The 22,353-nt window shown below is 37.8% G+C and overlaps 2 protein-coding genes across 6 annotated transcripts in view; one reads left to right on the top strand and one right to left on the bottom strand.

Moving 5' to 3' along the window:
• The window catches only part of AP4S1 (adaptor related protein complex 4 subunit sigma 1), a 42,164-nt gene extending 26,749 nt beyond the window's left edge, over window positions 1–15,415 (top strand). For all 4 annotated transcript variants that reach the window (XM_083837155.1, XM_083837153.1, XM_083837154.1 and 1 more), the window contains 5 exons: window positions 876–1,066; window positions 2,458–2,544; window positions 3,615–3,683; window positions 7,061–7,072; window positions 14,649–15,415. In XM_083837155.1, the coding sequence (XP_083693281.1) occupies window positions 929–1,066; window positions 2,458–2,544; window positions 3,615–3,683; window positions 7,061–7,072; window positions 14,649–14,777 (435 nt within the window). In that variant the 5' untranslated portion in view covers window positions 876–928 and the 3' untranslated portion in view covers window positions 14,778–15,415. The remainder of the gene's footprint in view (window positions 1–875; window positions 1,067–2,457; window positions 2,545–3,614; window positions 3,684–7,060; window positions 7,073–14,648) is intronic.
• Window positions 15,416–17,267: 1,852 nt separating this feature from the next.
• HECTD1 (HECT domain E3 ubiquitin protein ligase 1) overlaps window positions 17,268–22,353 on the bottom strand; it is a gene marked incomplete at its 5' end in the record, with an annotated part of 60,963 nt that continues 55,877 nt past the window's right edge. For both annotated transcript variants that reach the window (XM_083837122.1, XM_083837123.1), the window contains 6 exons: window positions 17,268–18,220; window positions 18,575–18,719; window positions 19,905–20,055; window positions 20,362–20,455; window positions 20,542–20,620; window positions 21,718–22,325. In XM_083837122.1, the coding sequence (XP_083693248.1) occupies window positions 18,083–18,220; window positions 18,575–18,719; window positions 19,905–20,055; window positions 20,362–20,455; window positions 20,542–20,620; window positions 21,718–22,325 (1,215 nt within the window). In that variant the 3' untranslated portion in view covers window positions 17,268–18,082. The remainder of the gene's footprint in view (window positions 18,221–18,574; window positions 18,720–19,904; window positions 20,056–20,361; window positions 20,456–20,541; window positions 20,621–21,717; window positions 22,326–22,353) is intronic.

The following is a 22,353-nucleotide window of genomic DNA, read 5'->3' as shown; positions in this document are numbered from 1 at the left end:
TTTCAAAACATGAGAAAGATTTTTTTTTTCGTATAGCAAGCAGATTCTGTTTTTTGACAGCCTTTTTCATTGTACCTTGTATGTGGCACATTTATATTCTTCGTTTGTATTTCAATGGTATTATGTGGATTTATACTTATTTAGATTAAGATTAAGCTGTTTAGAGTAATTAACATGAAGAGATTTCTCCTTAGAAATTTCTCCTAAGACCCACACTCAGTTTTCATTATGTGTAGAAGCTACCTTCAATAGGGGAAAGCAGATTGGAAAAAGTGGATTGCAGCAGCTCCTGGTCCAGACCAAGATATATGCTGATAACCAGATATTTGGGAGGCTTAGAGGCTTTACTTCTGTGTTAGAGAAGTGGTCGTGTACTGTGGCCCATACACATCCCTTTGTCCTCTCTCCCTTCAGTCTGATGTCAGGAAGGTATAAACTAAGTTTTTAAATAATAACTAACAAACAAAAAAACACCAACAAACTGTCCAATTTTGCTCTTTTCAGCTGCATTAATTTTATGATTTGATATTGGACAAATTTCTGATAATGTTTCCAAACCAGCTAGCATGCAAGAAGAAAATGTTGAGTAGATTGAGAAAATGTTGAGTAGTAGAAGAAGAAATTGTGTACTCCTGGAATTCCCAGAATTCTGCAAAGCAATTAAATCGCCTGATAATGGAGAAGCTTTGATACTTTGTGATTATTTGTATAGAAAAAAAATGGAGTATTACTCTTGGGATGTGTGCAAAAGATTAGAGTTTTTTTTTTTTTTCCTATGTTCTGTTTTGGAAATAAATATGTGCAAATATGGGCTGGCCAACTTCTGGGAAGTCTTTTATAACTCCTATGTATACTTTTTTTTTTTCTCCTCACAGAAATACTCCTGCATTGACAAATCAAATCTACCACTGAGATCAACAAAAAAGAAATGATAAAATTTTTTCTTATGGTGAACAAACAAGGTCAAACGAGGCTCTCTAGGTATTATGAGCATGTAGAAATTCATAAACGGACAATGCTGGAAGCTGAAGTAATCAAAAACTGTCTCTCCCGTTCAAAGGATCAAGTAAGTTTTTACATATTTTTTGTTAGACGTTTTATTGTATTAACATGGCACATCTTTCACATAAATAATTCTAGAAACAAATCAGTTTCCATTGCAGGTCATTATTTCATTTGCACCCATGAAGAAGAAAGTTGTTTCTAGATTATGTGTTTGTTCAGATAACTATGATTCTGTGTTGAATAAATGTTTTTTTTCTGAGGCTTACAATGATTTTGGACTTTTCTCTTTCACTGTCATGAAGATTGTTCCTGTTTGTTTGAAGAAGCTCAGAAGTCCAGGAAGAATTTATTTTTTCCTGTTGTTGCTTGGCTAGTAGTGATCTATAGATAGGCATCAAGACATCAGTTTTCTTTGCCAAGAAGATAGTAGGTGTAGCATTGACAGCTCCAAGTTAAAAAAAAACAAACAAAAAAACCAACTTGTTAGGATTTCAAGATGTGATATGACTTTCTAAAACAGAGGGTGGTTTTTTTTTTTTTTTGAAACACATTTTTTTCACATTAAAAAAAAAAATTCACAACTTGTGCATGAAAGTCAGGAAACTCAGTTGTTGGAAGTTTGTTAGATGACAGTTGAGATTTTATGGCTCACATAACTGAGCCACTGGTTCTTCAAGACAAGTACCAAACTTAGCGAAAATTTCAAGCACATTGACTTGAATTTGAGGAGAAATGTGTGACTTGGAATATGAATGAGGTATTTCGGTTTGTGTTCTGAAGTCACCTTCTTTGTCATTAATTATGTGTGTGCTGGAACAGTGGTCCTACCCTATTTTGTTCTAGAAAGCCTCAGAAAAAATACTAGTCCCTATAAACTACTCCAGTTCATGGAATTGGCAGTGGCTAAAGAAATTGATTTGTGCTTGCAAGAGCATCTCTGAACAGAAACTTCACCCAAAGAATTAACAGTATGCTGCCATTTCAAGAACTGAGCAAAACCTTACTTAAAAAAGGTGACGTGTAAAGCAGTGTATAATAGCACCATCTACTGGCTCCTGTCTCATGGTGAACTACATGCGGATTTCTCCCGTGTCTGGACTTCTAATACTCTTAGTATTTATAACAAGAATATTGATCATTGTTAAATATGAAAGTGACCTTCAGTTTGTCTCTTTTGGAAGTGCTTCTAATTGAAAATATAGGGGAAATATTGACTGTCCTTCAATTCTAACAAATCATTTCAGTTTACCTACATAAAAAGTGGTACCATGTTTTCTGTCAGTAGATGAAAGGTTTTGTGTAAAAGTTACCCTACCTTCTTTCAAGTCAAAATTACTTGATGGACCTTGGGAAATCCATTGTTTTTTTGTGGGTCTTATGTAAACGAAAGCTTAGTAATGTCTTATGATTAAATGGCAACTACTGTGTTTGACTAATTTTGTTTTTGCCTAGTGCTCTTTCATTGAGTATAAGGACTTTAAGCTGGTATACCGGCAGTACGCAGCCCTTTTCGTTGTCGTCGGAATCAATGAGACAGAGGTAAGAAATTATATTCACTCTTGAGATCCAGGCTTGTAGTAATCACAGGCGAGAAGTCAAATCTTTTTCCTGTATGGAATTTTGCAACGTCTATTAGAGAATTTCAAGTAGTCATTGCAAAAAGAAAAAAAAGTATACAAGAAAAACACAGTTGTTTGACTTCATTCTCTAGCAATAGCCTGAACTATTATCATGAGGCAGTCTGTATGAGCCTTGTATTGATTCTGCTTTCTAAACTTACATTTGATTAAACATAAATTTTTAGGGTGAGGTTTCTCAGTAAATGTCTCCTGCGTAGTGACTTCCTAACTGCTCACTGTTTTTATCCTCCTTGACCAAAGAAAAAAGATCCGTAACATGTCATATGCCAATTTATTTTATTTTTTAAACAAAAGTGAAAAAAAAAAGGTATCTGACTGAAAATGGATAAGTACTGTTACTTATATGCCTTTAAGGCTCAGTCAGCCCTCAAGTGTTTACGTTGATTTCCAGTTCTCAGAAATTAATTTAAAACTTTCTCCTGGAGACCTTAATGGGGTGGTGTGGAAGGTAGCTGCTGACTACAGTGGTGTCTTCAAGGGTTATAACTGCAAGCAATTCAGGGCACATTCTTTTGGCTTCGCTGTACCACAAAAAAACCCATCCGTCAATACTGCTGCAGCATAGTGTGTCTCTGTACTGCAGTGGGCAGGTGCGACTTCAGCATGGCTAGGCGTAGTGCAGCTGCCTGAATTTGTCTAGGTGATGTGGGGGATGGCAGAAGAAAGGATGCAGTGGGATGGCAGCAGCCCAAGCAAGACACATCCATTCGGTTCTGCAGTGCTTGCTCAGGTGGCTGCCCTGGCCTAGCCTGAAGCTTACGAGCCTGAGCACTTGCCTGCTCTTGGTGCTCAGCGAGGTGTAACCACACCTCCTCTTGCTACAATAGACGGAGTTTGTGCGCTTTAGTGTAGTACTTCCTGTGATTTTCTAGTTGGTTTTCATACATCACAAGCTGAAATAACACTAAGAATACTACCGTTGTTTCTATCTGTTCATTTAACATTCATTCGTTTTTAATTTAATTTCAGAATGAGATGGCAGTATATGAACTAATTCATAATTTTGTGGAGGTTTTGGACAAATACTTCAGCAGAGTGGTGAGTGAGACATTGAATCTATTACAAAATGTTTATTCTCTTTCAAAGCTCTAGTGAATGTCATTATAAGTAATAAATGAAAGTTGTTTTATATTATTGTAGATTTTTGAAGACTTTAGCATATTATCACTGTTAAAAAAATACAGTTGATTTTTCAGAGTAGTAAAAGCATGCGTGGGTTATAAATCATCAGACAAGGAATACCAGAAATAGTTTTGGTAGAAAAGCATGTTTTTATATGCTTATACTCAGGGGTTTCTCTGGGTCATCTACTCTCAAAATAGCCATGGCATTCTATGTTTTAAAGAAATACGAGTTTTTTCCTCACTTTTTTTTTAATGGTTCTTAGTATAATGTTCCCAAAATACTTAATTCATCATAAAGAGAGTATAAGTGTTAAACAGGGGCTGACAACACAACACAATTAGAGGGACAGAGCAAACAAAACCTCAACAACCAGTCTGTACTTGTACTCCCCATATTGTTGTGCAACAGTGGGTATCTGATGTAACAGCTATTGTAAAGACTGTCACTTTGGTGAGGATTTGAAGATGGAGATAGCTCCAGTTAAAATGACACTTTCCCTTTTGGTAGAAGATGCAGCTGGAAAATGCAGCATTATAACGCCGGTTAGAACCTGTGCTATGTAATATAGGATTTGAAATAATCTCCTTATAAACAAATTCATCTCAGATAATACTTGGGCACAATTTCAGTTTGGCTATACTGAAGTGTGTTAGATACCCATCTCACAAAAGAGTACTGGATGGAGTTTCGTCCATTGTCCATCAGTTTGAGGGTATTACATTGGTAAATACAGATGCAAGCAATCAGTACGCAGTGTTTATAATGTAGGTTCCCCAGTACTAGCACCACAGCAGACATGGCAGAGCTTCCTGTGTGAATTCAAGGACGTGCTTGAGAGAGTCTTCTAAACTCCTCACTGTTCAGATGCCTGACAAATGCTTTAGGATGTTATTTCAACTACTGCTGTACCAGCCTTTTGAAACTCCTGGTACTGAGTAAATCACTTTCTGACTGTACAAAGTTCAGAATGTATTTCTTAAAATTGTTATGACTGCAGTCCCAACCTGAGCAGTAATAACCAGGAGTGGAATTTGATCCCTGCAGCATGGGAACGCACAGTAAAACCTAAATCTTATTTATCTAATTGAGCTAATAGTTGCCAACCACTTCTCAAATTTTATTTTCTGTACTTAGGCAGAACACAAATAGATTTAGTTCTTATACGTATAAATATGTATATATAATTTCTTGACCACATCTATCACACAACCACTGATAGTTGTCAGAAATTTGCTGAATTCATCCTAACAGATTTTGGTATTTCTCCTAGCATATAAGTTTTAAAACTAGGGGAAGTGAAAAGTGGGGTAGTTGAAATCCCATGCCATTCCGTGGTTCTATTTTTAATAGCCTGTTAACAGTAAATGGTAGAACATTGAAGAGGGCTATAATTCTAGCTGGAGTTTCTGACAGAAACCACAGGACAAAAAAGTATATGTTTGTACTATTATGGATTAGTGTTCAGGATTTGCAGAATTTTAGAAGAATCCCAAATTATGATGATGACAATGGAAACAAAACTCTGGGAAAGGAAAGAACATCTGTCCTGCTCTAGAATGACATTTTGTCATCTATTATTTTTAGGTTTGTGAGCTTTAAACATTCTCACGTACTCTATTTTTATCTAATGGAGCTTACAGAGCTTGGATCCCCTAACAGAATTAGGGGGAAGCTTTCAAAGTTGCAAGTGAGGTACAGCTCTGAGTCCCCTTCACTTCTGTAACAGCTACCTAGGAAGAACTCCACTTACTGTTTAGAATATATACTCCAATGTTTTCCACTCTTTTTTAATACAAAGGAAGTTCAAACTGATCAAACTCTTAAAATACAGTTTTTGTGAGGCATAAAAATTTCCAGCCGAAGGATGGCAAGGTCACTCGGTGAAGACTTGTCACCTTGGACCACAGAAGTAGTCGTACTTTTGTCAGTGAGAACTCTGCCAGGGCTAGACTGTGAATGGAATCCATGTCAGCAAGTACAATACATTCCCTCAGCTGCAGATAACAATGTTCTGAGGGAACAGACATCTTTCTTTCAGCAGAGACTGGAGAAGTTCCACCCTAACTGTGCAGGACCTGAGGCTGTGATTAATTGTTTCTAAATTTAGCCATTTAACAGCCACCAAAGTTAGATGTTTGGTCATCCTATGCTCCCATTACAGGGAGTGGAGACAAACAAGTATCTCTAGAAAGTGAGTCATGTCTCAAGCGTGCTGAGTCAACTGGGGAAGATACCCATCTTTTCTGGCTGCAGAGAGACCACACAGGCTTCTCAGTCGGACACTTCAGTTAAACGAATAAAACTATGGTATAAATTGAGGCCAAGACTACAGGGAAGTGATGAAAAGTGAAGAATGGTGTTGCTGGGGCTGGAGCAGTAGTTAGAAGTGGTAGAGGTCCAAAGCTTAACCTTCTCTCCCCCAATAGATCCTGCCACAGCTACCACAGCCATGCATATACATTGTCTAGATTTTTCTGTTGAAATGATATGCAGCAATTTATTTAGTTTTAACTGTTTTTATAACAGAATCATAGAATTCATTCAGGCTGGAAAAGATCTCCAAGATCATCTAGTCCAACCTTTCACCTAGTACTGAAGTCTGCCACTAAACCATGCTGCTAGGTTCTAAATCCACATTTGTCAAAGACTTGCAGGGATGGTGACTCAACCATTGCCCTGGGCAGCCTAGGCCGTGCAATCCTTTCAGTAAAGAAACTTCTCTTAACATCCAACCTAAACCTCCCCTGGCGCAACTTGAGGCCATTTCCCCTGGTCTTATCACTTGGTACTTGGGAGAAAAGCCTGATCTCCACCTTCCTACAATGTCCTTCAAGGTAATTGTCAGGTACAATAAGGTCTCCCCTGAGCCTTCTCTTCTTGAAGCTAAACAACCCCAACCCCCTCAGCTGCACCTCATATGAATTGTAAACTTGAAGTTAACATCTTGTTTTTGCAGAAGGAGGAAGAGAGAATATAGGTCTGGAGATGCCATGATTAAGAGGTGCTGTTTCTCCATGCACTCACTGAGATAGCAATGCATATATTCCAATCATTGATACAGGTGACCTTGTTTTTTTCTAAGTGAAAATTTCAGAACACTAGCTTTTGTAACAGGGGTAGGTAACACATCAAAAGCAGTTTCTGTTCTGCCCGGAACCGAAATGTGAATCACCCTAGACATTTTATTCTATTTTGAAGAATTCATCATCTAATAAGATTATGTAATGTTTAATGACCAAGATGAAAGATCAAACTGTAACTAATGGTTGTGTGTTTTTTTTTCCTTTCAGAGTGAATTAGATGTATCCTTTTTGGTGTCAGAAAGCCGTTTGTCTCTCTTTTTGGTGCATGTTTTAGCTCATACTGTCCTCAGATGCTGACTAAAACAGTCAAAATAATGCACAGGTTTCACAAACTTTGCAGTTAAAATAGCAACATTTGGGTATCTATATGAAAGCATGGCTGATGTTCATGAGGGTCTCCTAGTTAAATTTTCAGTCATCGAGATAAGCCTCACCGTTTAAAGAAAGTCATGGAGAGCTTGCCTTGAGAGAACTAACAACATCTAGACATGAAAGTTTCTATTCATGGGGGAACTTTCAGACTGAACTACTGATAACTTCTGGGTTTTATTTTAAGTTTACAATAAAATAGATACTGACACGAGCTACAAATAATAAGAAGTGAATGTTACAGCTGTGCCTTCAGCCAAATAATAGAGCAGGAGCATCATTATAAGATCAGATTTGTGCTTTGATCTTTCTTTACAGAAGTCTAGGTGAGTTTTACTATCTCTAGTAGTACTAGTCTAGTAGTACTAGTCTAGTTTACTATCTCTTTTACTATCTATGCTACAGATACTGTAGATGTCTACATTTGTTTTCCTTATGGATCCATATGCTCATGTATGATTTGCAGAGTATTTGCTTAAAATATAATCAATACTGAACTAAAACCAAATACAAATATACACTACATAGTAAAATACTATCACTCTGGAATGAATTTAAGAATTAGTAACATATGAACAACAGAAAAATGCCGTAATTTTTCTTGTAACTGTTATCACTTCTTTATTGAAGAAAACAAAAGGGAATAATTTATTTTTATTTTCCTAAGTATTTTAATGATTGCTACATGCTGGAACTCTCTCTTATTTACTGAACTTAAATCTATATCTGTATATATACTGCAATTCCTTCCTGAAATTCACAAAACACTGTGGTATTAATAGAACACTCCTAGATTCACCTAGGTTAGAAAAGAGCAATAATGAAATTTCAGCATGAAGGGACTCTTTAGGTCTCTGATTATATCACTACATTTTTTTGTATTCAGTTATAGTTAAGGATCAGAATTAATGTTTACTTTGTGAGAACTTTGCAGAATTAGAGACTAACCCATCATACTCAGCAATTAAACAAAAATAGTTCCGTATGTCTCCATAGGGTATACTTGGAGTATGCATATACCTGACTCTTTTTAATCATGGATTAATTTGAATACTGATGATTCTAAATTCTGCCTGCCTCTGGTCATTGTTTTCATACTAAGATACATTTTCTGTAGTTATATACCTACAGTTATCACCAGTAGCTCAATTAATAGCTGAGAAAAGCTCCTGTATGTCCAGCAAGCTTCTGCATACAATGCTAGTTTGCACTGTTTAGACAACCTGTGGCACTATATGCTAACACTAACACTTACAACTGGTGCAGTACTGTGTCTCAATGACTCCTGTAAGACAGACAGCTTCTGCATGGCTCTCATCTGCATGAGGTAATGAATAGTAAGTATTTGGAAAATAGAAGTGTATGTTACTATTTATCTTTTTATTAAATACCAGCCTGAGAGAAAGTTCTCAAATCTTAGCTGTGCAAATATTGGAAGAGCTGATGTCTAGTATGTCCCTCCTCAATATGTACAACATATGCATGATGTACAAGGTTTTTTAATTCAAAAGTGCATTTTTATACATTATACGTTTCAGGAACAGTTTTAAAATAAAACATTTTACTTATATCTATATATATATACAAAATTTTTCTCTCAGGGAAAAAAAATCATAAATTGAGAAGATACATAAAATAGTTCAAGTGAAGTGAGATATCCTCAACGTTTAAGTGTAAAGCAGAGGTGTAGTGATGAAGTGGGCTATTCAGAATTTATTTCTGACAATAGCTTGAATAGCAGATAAATAGGCCCAGAAGAACAATATAACAATATAATACACGTCTTACACAGATGTTAATGCAGTGTAAACAATAATCCATTAATACACCTTTCAGAGCACGTAAGATAATATCCCCACGTGGGGTTAAACCATTTCCCTTGCTAAGTAGCCTTAGCTAACTCTTACATTTAATACAATTTGCTGATGGAGGAAGTACAGTCTGAATGTCTGTAGGGGCAAACACAAAGTAGTATTTACAAAATCCTTGTATACTGCGTATCTGGGTGGAAATTGTCACGATTTACCATCTCTGTGGTTTTATTTTTGTGTACAGATCCGTATGAAGTTTATTTGAAAAGTAACATTAGCTATTCTATATAAAAAGTAGCGTTTACTAACATGAATAATAGTAGGAAGCTAAATGAAATCCAAAAACATGAGCATAATCACCCATGCACACAGCAAATCCCAGTTAAAGGCTGTCACCGTCACACAGCTGAAATATTCCTAGAATCCACGCTAAGCAACCAACATTTGTGTGGATTCTTAAAACTTTCCCAGGCTTAGTGCATTACCCCAGTATTCATGGCGCTGCAGCTCCTGTTAATGTGGGGCTCCAGCTTCACGTAGGTCCAAACGCCCCCATTCACCCAAGGCACCTGGATCTTCACTTGTGTAAGGGCCCGAGCCTGGGGTCAGCCTTCAGGAGGCGGACCTAAGCACAAGACAGGGAGCGGATTCAATTTGAATCCTGCCCAGCGGGACTCATACCTAATAGTTGTATGTACATACGATATACGCCTGTGTGATGCTAATGAACAACTGAAAGGTTATCTCATGCATACTACAGAAACAAACACTGATTAGCTACTAGCCAGTTAAGTGACTACCTCTAGAGTAGCTGCGTTTTTACAGGAGCTTTTGTTTGAATTGTAAAGCATGTCATTATATGATGGCTTTTTTCATTCTGGGATTAAGTCAATCACATACTTGGGGGTACCTAAGATAGAAACGTATAACATCACTAGTGGTTTTTTTGTTTGTTTTAGGGTGTTTTTTTTGGTTTGCGTCTGTGTGCTTGCACAGGTGCATGCATGCAAGGATGTGGGGTTTTTTTGGTTTGTTTTAAAAAAGTAGTGTTGTTAGGACAGTCAAATAAACACGTAATGAAATTGTCCTAGTGGTGCTGGCTTCCCAGTGTGTTAATATTGCTAGGCAAGCCTCACTTTTGTGCGTGAAATAAGTGGGCGGAATTCTATGTAGCTTAAAACTGCAGCTTGGGTAGTGTAGGAGCTACTTTCTTGGTGTGATGATGAAAGACTATAAAAATGAAAGTGATACCACAGAAGCTTTGTAGGGAACAATATGCTGGTAAGCCTGGGAGTTTTTAAAATTACAAAAAGTTGACTTTTCTGTTCCTTGAATTGGTGAAGCAAACCTTACTTGACGACGTTAACATATGGAAGAAACAGATACTTACATTCTCCTTGTGGGAGGAGGAAGGCAGGGTTCTCTAGAACCAAGTATTTCAAGAATGTTGTCTTGATCCAAAAAAACTTTACATTCCATTGCAACTAGCTGATGCTTCTAGGATAGATAAAAAGCTTTGATACAGGAAATACTTCATGTGAATTAAGTAGTAGTAAGAAAACTGAATGATGAATTTATAATTGAGAATTTATAAGGATACATTTCAGATAATAAACTGTACGGTAAGTGGCTGAAACAGAAACCTACAAGGATTAGCTTTAAAATTGTTCATTAAGGGAAAACTTTCTCTCTAGTATTGTAAGAGAACATGTACTCACATCAGAAGATCAGCCACCTTTCAAACTTGAAGAAAATTTCTCCCAGAGTAGGAACAAATAATCTACATCACAGAACTTGAAGACACCCTTTAGACTCCTAATTAGTGTCAGCATAGTCATTTGAGGAAGAAAAAGTAGTAAACAGGGTTCAGTGACTTAAATTTGCCTGCTTTTAGATAGGCTAAAAGATTTTAGATGACTAGAAGTTACCTAAAAGCAAATGTTGGAAAAGATAAAATCAGAATATGGAGTATTTCTTGACCCTATATTTAAAAAAAACCAAACAAACAAAAAAAAAAACCACCCTTCAACCAACCTTTAGTTGAAAATGAATGGCCAGGATGGAAATCAAAGTTCTGTAACGTTGTATATTCAGTAGCAAACCACCTGCCACATAAGTACTCATGCTGTAATCTACAAAGATTGTGTTTGTGCTCCTGGGTGTGTTACTTGATTACAAGGTGTTGGCTGTACTTCATCATTTCTTAAGCCTGTACACACCCTGAATTACTTGCCTGGAATATCCTGAGATATCTTAAAGTGTCTCTATATGAAGCAGTTATTTATCACATGTAAGACTTGAATGTGCCTCTTTCCTTTCATTCCCTTCTCATTGCCTTCTCTCCCACTTAACTACCTGCCTATGTGTTGTTTCAGGGAAGGAGACACCAGACCGTGTCATATCTACCTCCTTTTAGTATTTAAGTGCCATAAAAACGCTTCATGAGACTAGAAAGTACCATTAGAGTCTTTAATAAGGGCAGCTCTTGAGCTTACCAAAAGTCAGCATAACATTTAAATACCAATTTTAGTAGATGCCATTTATGTTTACTGTCATTGTATCTTACGGCCAGAATAGCATTTACTAAAATCCACAAACCAAAGAACATGCACCTCACCGTTTGCATAGGCTTCTGATTTTCCCGAGTGCTCTGGAAGTTTTTGTTACACTTTCAACTACAGATGCACAGATTAATAAATATTTTCTCCTGCATACTTGTTTAAAATTGCCTCTTGGCCTCTACACAGATCTAGTGCAAGTGTGGGCAGCCAGGATTCTTACAGGAAGCAAGACCTTAAATGAAAGCTCGGGGTGGTGTACACGTACACACCGTATATAGCTCTTCCTGCTGCCTGTTGCTCAGGCTGGCTTGTTCTGCTGTTTTTCAGCTGGGTGTGGATCTATGACTTCAGGACTTTAAACCCTGAATATTGGGGTCACTTGCCAAACCAGTGACAGGTGGGGAGGATGAGTGTTGCTGAGACTCAGAGATAGACATCCCTCGCTGGGCAGGGCAGGCAGACTTGAATGGCTAAGCAGTGTTTGTACAACAAGATGTAAGAGTAGAGAAGAGTCATGAGACTTACAGGAAGGGAAAAAAGCCAAGATTGCTGACTGTGCAAGTCTGACTGTTTGCCAAGAACAGCGTGGTAGAGTGGGGTGGGAACAGAAGTGAAAAAGGAAGCCTGGATGTTTGGCTCAGGGGAGGGCATAAGCACTCTCACTCCTCTGTTGGAACTGCAGTACTGTGAATCACTTGGGTTGGTAGACTGCAAAGACGAAAAGCCAGCAGGAGCTGGTTTTATTGCTTGTTGAAACTTGAATGGAATGTTATCTAACTTCGTCAGCAGATCCTCTGGCCCTGTGTAGAGCAGTGTCACAGTTGATCTAAAGAGGAATAGAAGAACTCTCGTCCTAAGTGTTCACATTACTGTAATAAGGAAATCATAACTTCTCAGAATAAAATACTTGTGTAAAGACCTGTTTTTCTACCTGAAAAGTAGAATATAGGAGGAAAATGTTCATAAGTCCTTAATCAGCCAAAGTAAAACAACTACTTTTGTCTCTGGAACCACAGAAACTGAGAGTGTGAAAGCTTCGAGGACAGTACTGTTCCTCAGAATTGAAAGATTTGAGCCTGATGTTTAGAAGCAACTTGGGCCTATGATCAAATTCAGAAAGAGGTCTGGTATTTAAAATACAGCCTAAAATTAAATTAGGTGCTGAAGTTTAGCAAATTGGAAACTATCTTATGAACCATGGATGTTGACAGCAATAGTTTCTCCTCCTCACTTAAGAGGTACAGTTATTATTAAGTGGTTATTATTGTAGTTATTAAGTGGTGTAGTTATTCTGGGGGCTGAGTTCTGCTATTACACATAACCTAGACACTGTTTGTGGTCAAGCAGAATGCACATTCTTGAGCAGCTGTACAGTTGCTTGCTCTGCTGCCCAAGCATGCAGTAGCACTGAGTTCTGCCCAGAGCATGCACAGCCATTCCAGAACAGCAGAGGAACGTAACAGTCTGCTACCTCAAGTCTCACCAACTTGCATATACAAATTCACCCTACAATTCAGCCAAAACAAGTTCAAATTTTCCCATCTTTTAGAACAGTGGTCACAGACAGGGCTGATGAGACTTTGCTTTATTGTATGCAGCAGGAACAGTCACCATGACAGGGACAAAAGCTTAAGCTTCTCTCATCACTGAGATGATGAGATGTCAGCACTGAGGTGACAGTGTCGTACACAACATTTTACAGAACAACCATAAGAAGAAGGCAGCAGATGCAGTTGCTACAATCTCAGCTAAGCTTGGCTAGTGAGAAACATGGGTTTGGCATTCCCCAGGCTGAGGGAGGGCAGCCTACAGCCTCTAGGGTTCTCAACAAAAGACAGGCAGCATCTTTACTATGGCGTTTTAAAAGAGACTGAGCCAGTCATTTTACCTGAAATAATGACTTGGGCTTCTGTATCTGAGAGAAACACCTACAGCAAAATCCCCCTCTGCATTCTTAAGTACTGGCTTCGACATCAGTTGTCTTGAAACTGTGAGTTACTGTTGGGTCTAGCTCTCACCATTCGTTGCAGGGGAAGGAACTCCTTAACCTGAATTAGGTGCCTTCCCTTCTCGAAGAGAAGCTAGTAACACAGACACGGGCATGTTCAATGCTACTTAACTGAAATCCTTTTCTTGAATGCGGATCTTAGGCTGCTGACTTTCATGAGGTTTAGTGGTTGCAACACTGGTTATGACTGGTGTTTACCACCTAGCCAGAACAAATACATGCAAATATCAGGCTCCTGAGCTGTTGTCACATACAGGTCAGTACCTTCCACTGTTCCTGCAGTTTGCAGCAGTAATGCCTTAAACCACTGTAGTTCAATCTCCTAGAACTCATGACACAGAGCAGCCCTCTGAAATGCCCAAGTTCAAAAAATGATTCAGATTATCTTCCTTCGGGTGAATGTTGTTAGATTGTAAACATATTTCAGAGAGTGTTTATTGAACTAGGAACCATTTATTTACTTTTACTCCTATGACTTATTACTAGAGTAGTACATCAACTTTTCATGTCAGCAAGGTCCTCTTACGAAGTTATTTTCAAGCAGATCAAGTAAATAGCATCAGCAACATAGGGTAAAACAGATTACACTTTAGAATATGATTTTTAAGAATTTGACTGAAAATGACTGAAAATTACTTTGGTTAGAAGAAATACAAAATACCGGTTATCTTTACATTCAAAGCCTTTTTCCCTTGATAACATTTCATACTCAAGGAATAGATGATACTCAGGCACACAGTAAAATTAACCACCTACATATCTAAGTTCAGGTTTACCTTTCTTTTACTTCTCTGTGGTCATGTTCCAAGATGTAACACTTCGTGCTTTGACTTCTCTAGTACCAACTTTTGACATCTCTCTGGCTGTGAAAAGGTGCCAGTTGTACTGTCTCCTTAGTTCTAGGAAAACAAACAGCACATAACTAGAATAAATTAATACCTACTTTATTTAAGATTTAATCAACAAGCAAGACTAAGATGCCTAAGATTTTTCTCCAAATTTGTCTTCATGTTGTTCAAAATGTACTTAACTTGTAATGTTTCTAGATCATGTTCAATTTGGATAGAGTTCACATCATTTTGGATGAAATGGTGCTAAATGGCTGCATCGTGGAGACGAACCGAAACAGAATTCTTGCCCCTCTGTTTGTGCTCGACAAAGTGGCAGAGAGCTAGGAAGATGCCAGACTGACTAAAGCATTTAAAAAAGATGGTGAAATCATCAAGAGCATGGCAACAAGTCATTTTCTGATTTTGTAAGAGCAACTCATGCAATGTTCAAATTAGTTGGAAGATATTTCCTGCTTCTCCTATGCCCTACAAACCTAATGGAAAGACAGCTAACCGTAAAGCAGAGCCTTCATTTTCAGATGCAGCTTTCTACGGACACAGCAGAAGCCCTTTTAGAACAGAAAAATGTTTCTCAGCATTTTGTTTTAAATAGACTAGGAATAAAGTAATGGAGACTTACACGTGACTGTGTAGGTATCCCTTTCAATCATTTATCGTTCTACCTGACCTAGAAGACAGAAAATATGGAAATATAATTTCAAACAGTTTCAATGCCTCCTTTAAGCACCAACATTGTATTTTTTATTTTCATACAAACATATTGTAAATTAAAGCTCTGTAACTTCTATGACTAGATTCAGCCTTCATCAGTAAGCTGGTCTCTTCCACAGAGACCCTCTTCTTCTGGTTACAAAAGAAATGTAAATAACAGAAGTATAGGCGTTTTTAAGATTCCTGCATACCATGTAAGTTGTAACTAGAAGTTACACTTAAATAATATTAATAAAATAATTTAAATCTGAGTTTGATTAAATATTATACATATTTGCTTCATAAATTACAGAAAATCTATTTTATTTTGGCAAACCAGTGTATTTTTTTCCTTTCTGTCCGTGCATCACAAAAGAGAGACAACCAGAAATACGCGTGTTTCTCAGGACCATGTAAGTACCAAATCAAGTCTTCCTTCTGTAGTAGGAGGACATAGCTACAACAACTTTTATTCACAAGGCATACAAAATACTGTTTCATCTCCATGCGTTACATTCCTTAAATCACTGAAGAGTTAGCAATCTGAAATGGCTTTCATTTACCTTTCTAGAATGAAGGTACCTGGCTCCTCCTTCATAAACTCCAACGCTCGGCATAACTTGACCTCGAAAGAGCATGTATTGTACAGGCATTATGTTTGAAAGCACGCTAACAGTCACACCTAAATTGCATCTAGAAACCAGAGCGTAACAAGCACCGAGTGAAGCGCGGTGTGGAAGAATAGCCTACAGCTTCCAATCTCCCACTTCTCTTCCTGCCAGCCAGGAAACCTTGGTGTCCTGAAAAGTGAGTGGCATCCCAACTTTTTGAACTGAAGACGACATCAAATGTAGGCGTTTCTTGTGAATTAGCAGACAACCTCAGACTTCCAGTCGAGGACATTAAATACGCCGATCTCTGATCACAAATAACAAAAGTGCCAACTGACCGCAGTCTAGAATCCATCAGGCCTGTATCTCAGCAGGTTGACAACGCAAATAACCACGACTTTCCTTCCCAACACAGGACAATACTGAACAGTTAAATACATACAAAAACACATTACAAGACTATTTCCTTTAATCGACAATGAAAATATTTCACAATGAAAGCAGAAAACCCACAATCTACCACTAAAGAACTCTCTAATTGGAGGAGAAAGCCTGCCAGGTTCATCAGGTCCATGAAATCCTAATTCTAACACCCATTCCTCAGGCCACTTCCCTCTCTTCCGCTGTTGCTGACCCCAGGTCGGGCTGGAGTCAGAGCACTCTGCCTCCAAACCACCTGGGGTGCTTATACTTGTAACCAGCTTTTCTGGATGAGGTAGCTTTAAAATAACACCACGTGTAGCAGAAGTTAACGCCAGATCTGGAGCAGACGCTACATTTATGCAACCGTTGGGCTGAAGCACAGCAGTCACAGGAGTGCGGGGAATGGAGACTCCCCTTCAATTATGCATTGTGGAAAATTTCAACGAAGATGCCTGTGAAGTCCTATAAATACCAGGCTATGAAAAGAAATCTGGCATCTGCCTGATTTGTGTTTGAGGCAGACTCTTTTGGCAAGCCTCTCCCCAGCCGTGGTCCAAGCAAAAGCTATTACCAAAGAGAACTGGCAGAGAACAAAGCTTGCCACATAGATTCAACTAAAATACTATTTTTGCCTTTTTTTTTGGAAAACAACTACTTAAATATCTTTAAAGACACATATACATTAAAATCTTACTTGCTTTGTCTTACCATGAGCCATTTTCCACCAATAAATATCCCACCACATGACAAACCCAAGACAGGCAATGCATCTCAAGTAAGGCTGAATCAGCTGCAATGTGTGACCCAGTTTTCACTCCAGTGTAACTAAGAATTAAAACCTCAGGCCACGTGGACCCTCTGAAAAGCACAAGCACCAAAATCTGCCACGTGCAAGGTTATCACTGCCAGACTACTTCTTAAGAAGTTGCACCAAGTAATTCTGAAGAGAGTTGAGTACAGAGGTGATTTAGAGATCAATTATTGCCATGTAATTCTTTTAAATCTTGAAAAAAGTGAGAGACACTGTTCAGAACACATACACAGTCTTAATAACATAAGAAATATTAATGAATTATTCAGAGGAGACAACTTTATATGTTGCAAACATTTTAATGATTACTGTTGAGCTTACACATTGGGTGTTTCGTTGTTTTTAAACTTCAAACTGCAACAAGTTAAATAAATGTTTATAATATACAAAGAAAATACAACCAAAAGTAAAACTTGCTTTAAGTGTGCCTTGCACTAGGAACCAGTGTTTTTTTAATAGCTTTATTGTTGAGCTGCACAAACACACTTAAGGATTTGATCTTTATAGCAGGGCATTTGAGAAATCAAAATATATTCCCACTTGAAAGAAAAAAAAAAAAGGTTGTGCATGATTATATGCAAAAACCCACTAAAATACTCCAATAGTGCAGGCACCATTAAAAAAGAAAAAGCTGGAGATGCCCATTAACTCTAAGTTTTAATGAAGCAAGTTTCTGACCAGTTAGCTTAAAGCCAGCAAAACAGGGATCAGTGACGGCAACTGTAGTGTACAAGGTATTAAATGACAAACTTTACACAAATACACTGTTAGAAATTTGTATCAGTGAACACTGAAAATCTGATGATCTGTTCTTTGGAACAGTCAAACAGAACCACCTTAATTTCCAGTTGTGCAAGCCCTTGAAGCATCACACAGTGTTCTGTGCCAATTTCTTGCTGGCTGTGTAGTTACAAGGATTTGTTTTGTCATTAGCAGCTAACAAACTTATTCCACATGTTCCTAAAGCCTCACAGGTGAAAAAAGGCAAGTCTCGTCAGAGCACAGCGTGGAGATCATATTTTTTGCACACAAACACAAGAGGCTTCACTAGTATCAAAAAACACTTTCTCGTGTCCCGTATTGCAGTCAGCAGCTCAGTTGAGATGGAAGCCTTTCTCCATGGTAGCAGCTAGCAGACGCTCTCTCATGATCTCCTCAGAAGAATACTCAGGCAACTTCAGGTAATGCACACACGTATTCACAGATGGATAACTTGCATCTGTAGCATCAACCTGAGAAAAAGAAACAATTGATACTGCAGTTGTTCACAACACTTCCTTTAGAAGTTAAAAGCTTAAGGTCCTTGAAATTTATGACATCTACCACATATGTAACACCAACAAGCCACAAAACAGTGGCATCAGGAAAGCTACAGACCAACTTACAAATTTATCTTTTTTATGTATATGAAAACCTTTCTCATCAACTGTGATGTCATAGAACAGACCTGAAACAGAAGCTAGTACTGAAAGCTTAGCGTAGTGATACGAATTAGAAAAGAAAAATAATATTTTTTCTTAATGTGGCAAGGGCTACATTCAAAAGCCAGAATAGTTGGTTTGAGAGGTAACCTGCAGAACCCATACCTTGCGTACGACGGTGAGCCGGGGATGTAGGTTTGCCAGTCCTCCTGGTGGGAGTGTTGAGCAACCAGTGGTGAACTGGAGGAAAGCCTTTCTTTCATCTGACGACATACCACACAGAACTCTCACAAATCGAAGGAATCCAGGGCTTAAAATAAATTAAAAAAGTCAGTTAAGATGGCAATTCCATGATAAGTTGCTTTTTTTTTTGTAAAGCATCTTTAGTAAAGTCTAAGGAGTCACTGTAAGACTCCAGTGCCTGTTCAGCAGTAAGTTAAGAACAGAACCACCACAAAGCATGTAAAAATATTTCTTTAATCTCCTTGCTGAATATTACACAGAAAAACATAGGTAGGTAAATTTTCTTCATACTTATCCTGAAGTGTTATTTGGGTATTTTCTCTAAGAAGCATTAGAGAAGTAGACAGAACTCAGACCTATTCTAAGAAGACTCTCACTGGCTAATCTTAAGACCTTTCATGCACCACTTCCACAGTATAAAGCCACTTCCATTTATGCATAATTTCATTTCTATGCTGCTGAAGACCATCATACAGAAAAATAAGAAAAATGTAACAGACGAGAACAGAACTTCACAGAATCCTCCAGATACCACTGCTTTCATCTATACCAGCCCAAGGAATAAAGCAGGAGGACAGGGTACCTATGAAAAAAGCACTGCTTGCCGCAACATGCCCTCAGGTATCAGGAACCACATGTCAGCTGCATCTCTGTATGCAGGGCAGGGTCAGTAGAAGAATCCCTCTGCACAGCATCTTGGACTGACTATGATCCTTCACATCACACTTACACTAACACAGTTCCAAAAGTAATTTGTAGTTTACAGCTAGCTACCAAACATGACAAGCAGCAGAAAAAGAAAAAAACTAAACTACCAAGACCACTTCCCAATAGGCAATCACAAGTATATTTTTTGCCCATAGTACATTTTCTGTTTTAACTACACTTGAAGAGAAAGAAATAAGAAAAAGGACTAATATCAAGAATACCCAAATGAAGTTGTAACCACCACCACAGACAGAAGTCAAAACCCTGAAGCGCTACTTTTTAGTAGCTTGTATGAGTTAGCTGCTCTTCCACTAGTTTTTGACATTTTAATACTTCCTTTTTTTTTTTTTTTAAATCCTCTAATCACAAAGACCTTCTGTCTGTTGTAACATATACAATAATTTCATATCGGTTTAGTCAATTAGTTGGGGTTGATACTGGCTGAAGAGCAATTTGCCTTTTTCCATCTAAGAAACATTCTGGACATTTTCTCACATCATGCACCTTTTAGCTACTATTTTAAAATCACTTAGAATATAATTACCTGTCTCGTGTATATCCCAGCTTCGGTTCCGTATAATTGATGATATCCTCTGCTGCCCAAGAAGGCGACTGATTTCCACAAAGAATCATCTGAACTTCTTCGTGGCTGAAGGAACTCAGCTTCTCCATTGGGAAGACTCTATTGAAGCCATCTTTAATTTATACAAGATACAGTTATACGTGCAAGTCAAAAGAATGTTTATAAAAATAACATAACCGTTTCAATTGTACTTAAATCAGAATCAACCAACAGTTTCTTAATCAATGAACAAAGAATCTCTTCAAGGTTAACAATGGCATGATTAATGCAGTGTTATGAATCTCTTACCTGCTACATCCTTAATTTAAAAGTTTGTGTTTGAAAGCCATTCTAAGCCACTACTTTAAACCAGGATACCCAGAACACCACTAATTCCACCTAAATACACACATATATATTCTGCCATAATTAAAATTACCTCGGAATGCCTCCATCTGTTTCTGTATACCAGTATGCATGCAGAAGTCAAACATGAGATCTACATACTCCTCTGCATTATCCATTGTGACAGTCTGCAAAAACAACATACAAATACTGTAAGACTTCATTCTGCATTAGAATTACTGCTGAGATTTCTGAAGGTAGGTTCTTTCCTTACCTCATCTTCACCACCTGGTTTGAGATCCACAGCTGTAAACCCATATACTTTGGACGAAGGGCAAAACTGAAAATTTAAACTTCAAAACAGAAAGACAGTTACTAACTGGAAGCAAGTTTGCTACTGCTTTTGCAAATACACCACATTTATCAACTGCCATCTTCCCTTCCCCTCTATTTCAAAACACTGTTTGCGGATCATTTATCTGAACAATCACACCACAGTAGAAAACTACAATTAGTAAAGGACTATGCAGACAGTGGCTCCTGTCTATGATATGCGTGTGTGTATTCACCCACTGCTTATCTGGTTTTGAATACTATCAAAAACATCTTACAGTTTGGCATCGTTAATCAGCTTCAAAACCGTGAACTGAATTAAACTGTTCAAGTAGTCTCAAAGAACCCTTTATATAAATTCCCGACACTAAGTTACAGAGCCACTTAACATACTAGACATTTAGGCCCTTCAACATTGCTACACTTGCATTCTCTCTCTCACGTCACCCATAAGACAGCAAGGCCATAAGCAACTACTGAACCCTAACTACACAATTCCTGTGGCACAAGATGATTTTAATGAATAACCTATTAACGGTAGAAAAACCAGCGTTTCAAAAGAAATATTTCAAAACTACAAAAGATAACCTACCCACGTTCACACAGGTTTTTTTTGTTTCTTTAACATTTACTGACCTTTAGCAAATTTTCTGTTTAACATCAGCTACAAACACTGCACCCTATGTCTATTAACACAATCCCAAATTTCAGAAGAATTGCCCAAATTTCTCAACCTGTCCACTTTAAAAGCTCCTCAAAAAACTTAATAAATTTCAACAGTTGCAATAATAAACCTACTGATTCACATATTTGTAAAGATCTTCACAGATATTTGCGTGTTTCTACAGAGCCATAATGACATCACAGTGCAGCCACACTTAAGTTGAAATAATAAAAAAAAAAAATGAAGAAGAAGGAAAAACCCTCAAACTATGGAACAAGAATATACCTACACAGCGCAAGCTGGATTTTGCTGCACCTCTAATGATTGCACCTTTCCCCCAACAATACTATTTAAAACAAAGAAATCCTCATTTTTAATTAAATGTGGTAACATTGGTAACATTTGCATCTAATACAATACTGTTTGCATGTTTATAAATATGAAAATTCTTACCCTAAATCTTCTATGCTAAGTGGGGGTCCAGAACCTGATGGGTTCTTCAGCATTAATTCCTGTAGTTTTGTGTTTTTTTCATCTTCTGACAGACTTTTGTTGCTTAAAATTTGACGCCTTTTAATTGCAAGGTCCTTAATTTCTTTTAGAAACCTAGCTCTGTGTGGATTTATTAATTCAAAGTCTTCCCATGTTAAAATTCCATTAAACCACGCAGGAGGTTTAGGTTTCGGTGGATCAAGAATAAATTCCGATTTGGAGTCTTCTTCCAGACTGCCTACTGACAAGGAATCATGCCCTTCTTCCGTGGAAGCCTCTGACTGACTTTCAGTACAGTGCAAGTCTCTGTCACCCCGTGATTCATATATCAACTTACTCATGTTACTTTTAATGTCTCCCATACACATGAGTTTAAAAAAAGGCTTAGAAATGGGTAAATCCACAAGTCTATTGTCCTGAATGCATTTAGCCAAGAAAATTCCAAGGAAATGAAAGAGTTTTGTTATTCTTTCAAGTTCATCACTGTCTTGTGGGAATGGTGCTGTGAAGAGTCCACACGATCGCTGTACATAGTAGCCAGGGGGTTTTAATCCACCACCAATATCAACCTGATTTAAGAGACAGGAGAAAAAAAAA

Source organism: Anser anser (assembly GCF_964211835.1).
Source record: "Anser anser genome assembly, chromosome: 5".
Lineage (NCBI taxonomy): Eukaryota > Metazoa > Chordata > Aves > Anseriformes > Anatidae > Anser > Anser anser.
The sequence above is the reverse complement of the archived record's forward strand: the minus strand, read 5'-3'. Positions and strand labels throughout refer to the sequence as shown.